This window comes from Aulonocara sp. 'chitande type north' Nkhata Bay, linkage group LG8, assembly GCF_057382095.1.
Source record: "Aulonocara sp. 'chitande type north' Nkhata Bay isolate Kocher_YH1m ecotype deep benthic linkage group LG8, A_spYH_male_GT1.1, whole genome shotgun sequence".
NCBI lineage: Eukaryota > Metazoa > Chordata > Actinopteri > Cichliformes > Cichlidae > Aulonocara > Aulonocara sp. 'chitande type north' Nkhata Bay.
Window position 1 is genome coordinate 7454274 of NC_141351.1, and position 7421 is coordinate 7461694.

General features: G+C 41.9%; 1 protein-coding gene across 1 annotated transcript; it reads left to right on the top strand.

The window, feature by feature from the left end:
- Positions 1–1006: 1006 nt before the first annotated feature.
- On the top strand, positions 1007–7117 carry nptx2b (neuronal pentraxin IIb). Its single transcript, XM_086303081.1, has 5 exons — positions 1007–1825; positions 2323–2542; positions 2856–3100; positions 3196–3375; positions 5687–7117. Exons 1-5 carry the CDS (start codon positions 1385–1387, stop codon positions 5915–5917), a joined length of 1317 nt encoding a protein of 438 aa, XP_086159207.1. The 5' UTR covers positions 1007–1384; the 3' UTR covers positions 5918–7117.
- Positions 7118–7421: the final 304 nt, after the last annotated feature.

Genomic DNA, 7421 nt, shown 5'->3' on the forward strand with positions numbered 1-7421 from the left:
ACCGTACTTATATACTGTATGTTGTAATGTTACCCCTAACTATACTAAAGCTTGCATGGCAATTAAAAATTGTTCCAACTAAAGTTCCAAGAGTGACAATAATTGTTGCTCTTAATGAGAATTTTTCACAAATCTGGCTGGAAGACAGCCACGGGTTCTCTGATTCATGTGCTTCCTAATGAGAGCGTGATGAGTCAGACGTGACAGCTTGCGATGCCTTCATTTTATTTAACATGAAAATAATTGTAAAATGTTTAGTCTTTTACCAACTCTGCATGTAATTATCTAAGTCTTTGATCATATCTTTGGAGAAAATCAAAATCTCCACGAGCTTCATTTCTGCTGTTTTAAATCCCAGAATTGAACAGTTTTTGCTCAGCACTGCTTCCATTTTATCATCCCCTAGTGTAAAACAGTTTTGATTGACTTTGTGGTTTGGATCATGGTTGGATGCCATCTTCAAAGCACAGTGGTAGGCCTTCCAGTCAGCACAACAGGCTTTATTGACCTTTTGCAACTAGGCAGGCAACTGTTGCTAATTGTTTACCACCACATCCTGTTTCTCCACCGTTGGCTTTATTGAAGAGACTCACCTGCATTGGGAATCATTTGTTATGTTTTTCGCAGCTGCAATTCAGTCTCTAAATTGCCTTGAGGCCACGTGTGTTGGTGCAATGTTTGAAAAATGTATGCATCCAAACTCAAATCGATTCTTCTTCTTTTTAAATTTTTTTTTTATTGATTTTATTGCAGGACTTCCATAAATGTGTTCTGAAGTTATTCTATTGTTTAATATCCATATACCTCAAATTCTACCACATACAGCGCACGCTCACACATATGTCTGGGGATGGGAACCGGGTAAAAAATAAAGCATGATAACGTGTTGGAAGGCATCCGTATGAAAATAACCACGCCTTCTAATCGACCACACCTTTCAATCCTATCAATTTCCGACAACGACTTCGAGTCTTAATCAGCTCAACAAATCACCATTTAAGCCTAGACTCGGTGACGTCAGCCTACTACAACACATCCAGGACTTTTCACAGACACCTTTTTTTGGTAATCCTCTTTATCGAGAGGAGCTGTCTGATCAGCACCTCACTGTGAGCTCCGTTCGTGCCAGGAATAGTTCCGTTATCACAAGCCACATTAATGGGCTTACACTCCCCTGATCGCATTTTCCACTCCTGATTTTGCCGGTCGGACATCATGTCGCTACTTTGTAAAGATAGTTATACATGATGCTTTTTGCGCAGACCCGTTTGGAGTACACTTTTACGCACTGAACTCAACATCGGGCTCGCGTTGGAGTGCTGAGAATTTAACTGTGAGGTTTTCACCTCTTTCTTGACCTCTCTGAGCGACACAAGCCGCCGGTATGTTTTCACTCTTGTCCGGGATGTTATGTTTTTGTGCTCTGGGATGTGGTCAGCTAACAAACAGGCAGGCGGACGATGGAAAGCGCTACATTTGCCGGGCAATACCCCTCACGGGCGATGCCAGTTGCCCTGTGACTTTGCTACCCGAGTTAAATGCCGGGGGTCAGGAAGAAGAGCTCAGAAACACGGTCATGCAGCTAAGGGAGACGATTTTACAACAGAAAGAAACGATTTCCAAACAGATTGGCACCATCAACGAGCTTACCACCAAGCTGTCTCTGTGCGCGTCAGCAACCACCGATAGAAAGTACGACAAAGGGGGAACATGGGGCAAAGACAAACAAAACACGATGGGGGACGTTCCCGGGGATCCAAATGAAACTATCGACAATCTTGGAAAAACCATGCAGGGGCTCAAGGACCGACTGGAAAACCTTGAGGTAAGAGTCATTGCGCAAAGCATTGTGCCAAAGCCCGAACCTAAAAACCTGGTTTGCTTACGGATTACGGATTTAAGGGGATTAAAACAAACTGTCGATTCGCACAAAAGCAGAGCGTGACTTCTAAGAATTGTTACTGAGTTTATCGTGGAGAATCAAAACAGTATGTGGGAAGAGATTATACAGCTAACTGGTTAATTTCTCGTGTGACCTGCCTTCACTTTGCTTGCGCTTTCAATAAATTGAATAGTCTTTTGTTCCTAGTCTTACCATGACTACCACACAGTATGAAAATACTCAGTTTCAAGCCCAGTATGTGCCTCCCACATTAAAATAAATGAGTGGATTCTCCTGACAGGAGAGGAAAACTGACTGAAAGACTTTTATTTAAACTCAATCTGTAAACCTGCCAATCAGTCACACAGAAGCTCACAGCTCTCAGGGGGGCTTAGTGCACATCCTGCTTATGATAACTGGTGATGTTGATCCTTCCTTAGCAACAGCAAATGAGGGCCAACATATCTGGAGCCTCGTTCCCCAGTGAGCTCCGTGACCTGCTGCAGCAACGTCTTGGAGAACTGGAGAAACAGCTCCTGAAAAAAGTCAGCACCTTGGAGGCGGAAAAGAGCATGCTGTCCAATGCCACAGCTGCCTACAGGCTGAAAACAGAGAGCACTCTAAACGCATTGGTAGAGAGGATCAATGAGTTGGAGAAAGGTACAGCCAAGCACAAACTCACATATTTACATTACAATAGCTGTAGAGAACAAATCAAGAGGAAATGTTATTTTGAGATATAAATAGGTTTCAATGACATACAGCCCATTTAACAGATTGGATGACTACACAGAGAATAGTCCCACACGAAAGGAAAATTACAAGAGTGGAGAAAGGCTGCTGCCCTCTGCACTCAGAATAGTCAAGATGATCTTATGAATCACCAAAGGTGAAATAACGGGTGAGAAGATTAGCCTCATGGGTCACCTCTCCCTCCTTACACCACGGGTCTTTTCTGCCGATCTTATTACAGGCGGAGGAGACTTCATATCCCCAGAACAGTTTAAGCTGTCCCTGCCCCAGCGTACCAATTACCTGTATGGCCGTATCACCAAGAGCTTGCCAGAGATGTATGCTTTCACTCTCTGCATGTGGATCAAGTCCAGCGCCAGCCCTGGCATAGGCACGCCTTTTTCTTACGGTGTACCAGGGCAAGCAAATGAGATTGTGCTGATTGAATGGGGCAACAACCCAATTGAGCTTCTCATTAATGACAAGGCAAGTAATTAAATCGGATTGAAATAGTGATTTAGTAAAAATCATATTTGTACCAAAACACACGTTTCAAAATTATAATGTCTTTTTGACCCTAGGTTGCTCAGCTTCCCCTGGAGGTTCGCGACGGCAGGTGGCACCACATCTGCATCTCTTGGACCACGCGAGATGGTCAGTGGGAGGCTTACCAAGACGGGGAGAAGCTGGGAGCTGGTGACAACCTGGCAGCCTGGCACCCCATCAAACCTGAAGGAGTGATCATCCTGGGGCAGGAGCAGGTGAAATGATACAGTAAAATCTTTGATGAATGTCTATTTTTAGATTCATCGTCAAAAAAAGAATGTGTTGCAGCTATGTGCACTCAACTCAACACGCTCACATTACTGCAAGAAGAAAATAACTTGAAAATGCTGTACCAAGCGCTTCGACTAATAAGACGCACTATTTATGAGGTGTCTCTGCAAATTGCAGATGGAAAGAAGAAAATTACCCAGATTTAAAGCGGCACAAATGAGATCCAGGCTGATTATCAGAACAAAACAATTAACAGAAACAACAGTGAATCCATCACTGCCCACAGCTGCTGAGGTCGCTAAATGAATCAATGTATTATTACCTCTGCCAAGCAGGTAATAACGCATGTTTTTATTGACGTTTGTTTGTGTCCCTTTTAATGGCTTTACACAAAACCTGCCCAGTCTATTTTCGTGACACTTCGTGTTGAGGGAAGAAGCCATTAAATATTTGGTGTGCATCCAGATCCCTCTTTAAAAGGCATGAATGGCCGTTTGCTGAGGCTTGTGGTCTTTGAGTGCTGTTATCGTTTAAAAAAAAATCATATTACTGTTCAGTTCTGCAGGGAACATTTGGTATCCAAATCACTGCTAATCAAAGTTTACATAGCAGCATGCAGAATATTTATGTGATTGAAGGGAACCTAATTTCCACTTCCATATTTATATTCTTGGTTTCTGTTAGAGTAGCTTTGCATGATTCACAGTACAAAATAACTCCTCAGTTCCTCCTCTACCTGAGACGAGCCTTTTTACTCCTCTCCCTTTATAACCAGACTCCTTTTAAGCCAGCTTTCTTCTGAATGGCTGCCCCTTGCACTCTGTACAGTAGATCGGTTGGGACTGCTATTCTCACAGCCAGAGTTGTGTGTCTGAAATGACCATATTTAGTATATCCACTGTCTTTGACATCATACAGATTCAAGACTAGAAGAGTACATACATCACCAAAGCCGATGTCAGTTCTCTATCTTAATAATAATAATGGATTGCATTTATATAGTGCTTTTCGAGACCCTTAACGCGCTTTACAATTCCACTATTCATTCACTCTCACACACTGGTGGAGGCAAGCTACAGTTGTAGCCACAGCTGCCCTGGGGCAGACTGACAGAAGCAAGGCTGCCATATTGCACCATCGGCCCCTCTGGCCATCACCAGTAGGCGGTAGGTGAAGTGTCTTGCCCAAGAACACAACAACCAAGACAGACAGAGCTGGGGATCGATCGATAGGATTCATGAAATTTAGCTTGGTAGTTTTATCATACTCTTGATTGCAAACACATAAAACCACTGGACTTTATAGACTACACCTAACAAGGATTGCAACTGCAGTGCAGACAGATGACTGTGTCAGATGATTGCTTCAGGTCTTCAGGTCAAGCTTCTCAAAATTGTGTGAAGATGGTGTGAAAAGGTGCTTCAGCTGTAACAAGGACCAGCTTGACCAAGGTCAGGAGAATTGTTTGTCTAAGGACTTTGCACTCTTATCTGTCTACCACAAATTTTCTACCAGATATGACTAATAAATATTAAGTATTTTTCATATTTTCATTTTGAAATCAACAGTTTTAAAATCCGTTTCCTAAGTTTTGTTTCTCAAGCAGTTTATCCGTCAAGGGAGAGAGATTGAGTGAGAATCTGAATGTGAGGCAGAGGCTTAAATAACTGAAGGCGAGCCACAGGAGATCACAGCAGGTGGCACACAGGGAAGCATGATAGATGCTTTGCCAAAGTGACAAAGGAAAAACAGGACTATATAAACACAGAGGGCACAGCGGGAACTAAAAGAATAAAAATGAAGGCATGAACCAAAAAACAAACAACTGTAAAACTGAAAATTAAAAGAGAAGAAAAAAGTCAATAATATCACAAGAAAAAAAACTCAACCTCTGTTAAAATAATAAATTAATCAAATCAGGAATTCAACCATTCAGTGAACACATAATCAAGATTACAAATGCTAGAAGAACAATAAAAGCCAAACAAAAACCAAATATATTAACCGTGAATCTAAAGTTCAAATCAACATGAATACCCATGATGCTCTCACGTGATCGCTTAGTGTTACTAAATTATGAAACATAAAGTCTTTAAAAAATGACACATTTCTTAGAAAACAGATAAAGGACTTGACCTCGTGTCCAAGAGTACTTTAAAAGACAGTACAAAAGTTTAATGAGCAGTTCATTCCCACTGACTGGCTCTTCCTCCGCACTGGAACAGGTAATTACGTTTGATGATGTTGTTGTCGATGCGGTTTAAATTCACATCCTGCTGTTTATGGCTCTTCCAGGACGTGGTGGGCGGGCGCTTTGATGCCGGACAGGCTTTCGTGGGCGAGCTGAGTCAGGTGAACATTTGGGATCGCGTTCTGAAGCCCGTCGAGATCCAGTCTATGGCCAACTGCACTTCGTACGTCCCTGGGAATGTCGTCTCCTGGCTGGCGAGCAACGTCGAAGTTTTCGGGAGGGGAGCGTTCAAGCGGCCCTTGGAGATATGCCAGGAGAGGTTGCCCAACGCTTAAAAAAACCTCTCAGCCTGTCATTTGATTTGTTAATGTTTCCATCCATTCAACTTTTTTTATTTTAAGTAGTCTGTTCATACTGTGAGGCAGCTTGTTCATTTTATTTTTTTATAGTTGGATGCTTTTCGTAGTCTGGTTTACATTTACAGCTTTGAGATTACTGAACCAATTCTGAAAAAGACCCCCTGAGATTACAGCTGTGACATTTTGACCGTTTGGTGTGATCCAGCGTTCAGGGCCACACATCTAAGTGTGTATTGTTTCGCCCAGGCTGATCACAATCACCTCTGCTTGCGGTTTCCAGTGGCAATTAGAGCGCTCCTTAGTGACAGCAGTTTCTTCATCACGATTAGGATACTTGGCTTCAACAGCCGTAGTAACATAAGGCCGTAGGTATTGGTGCTAAGACGTAAAATGACCCCCCCCCCCACACACACACTCACTCTGAAGCTCTGAAGTAAAGAAAATCCACTCTAGTGCAGCACACTTGTAGTATGACAAACACATTAGGGTTCAGACCGACGTTGCCATTAACATGTGAGCGAGTGTTGCGTGCTGTGTAGGAGGAAAGATTAAAAGGGTGGCTAATGTTATGCCACCTCTTTAACCAAGCAATAGCACTGAGCCAACAGCAATCTGATCCTCACATGTTTGGCTCTTTTAAAGGGATAATACTAAAAAAAACAAAACAGAAAAACCCAAAGACCATATTTCATGTGGCACTGATGGATGAAGCACATCAGCGATTGAAATAAATCTGTGTAAGACATGCTGCTGATTTCATTTTATAGCTTACGTAGTGAAAAACAAAAGTGGGATGCATATCTGTCACCAGTGCTGCTGCTCATCACTGTTCTCTCTTCCTGGCTTTTTCCATCACAGGAAATGGTGAATCATTTTGAAAACATACACACAGCTTCTGTGTTGTGATGACAAAGAGTGAAAAAAAATTAAAACCTTATAACATGTGCTTGAATGTAAATTTGAATGTAACTTTCCATTATGTAACGTCTCTGTCCAGAAAAAAAAGTATTTTTTTAATGTGGTCTGTTTTTAGCACATTTGTAAGGCTTTCTCCACCTTGTCCTGTGGCCTTTTCATAGAAGTGCCATTAAATGTTTTCTAAGTGTTTCCAAATGTTTACCATGTACAGAAAATGTGGAAAATAAAGATAATTATTCCTGCAAAATGAATTTACAAGTGAACACGAGTACTCTCTGTGAGACTGTTTAAAAAAAATCATATGAATCTTATATGCCAGTTTTAAAACCATCTTGTTTGTTAGGCGTCACACGAGTAAGACAGACTTACTGTCTTACGGCTGTTCAGACTCTGATGGCTTCAGTCAAACAGCAACAGATGTCCCGGGTGGATTTAGCAACTCTTAACAGATGAGAAAGGTCAGGGGTGACATCACGGACACTCTATTAGACAAGTCTGCCACAGCCTTGAAACTACATGACACACATTCATTATTTGAGTTATTTAAGTTTAAGTTTCACTA

Excerpts from the sequence above, each read along its gene's own strand:
- nptx2b (XM_086303081.1), top strand. The coding sequence starts at position 1,385 with ATGTTTTCACTCTTGTCCGGGATGTTATGTTTTTGTGCTCTGGGATGT. Across the intron at positions 1,826-2,322 it reads ACCGACTGGAAAACCTTGAG|CAACAGCAAATGAGGGCCAA; the intron begins GTAAGAGTCATT and ends ATCCTTCCTTAG. Across the intron at positions 3,101-3,195 it reads AGCTTCTCATTAATGACAAG|GTTGCTCAGCTTCCCCTGGA; the intron begins GCAAGTAATTAA and ends TTTTGACCCTAG.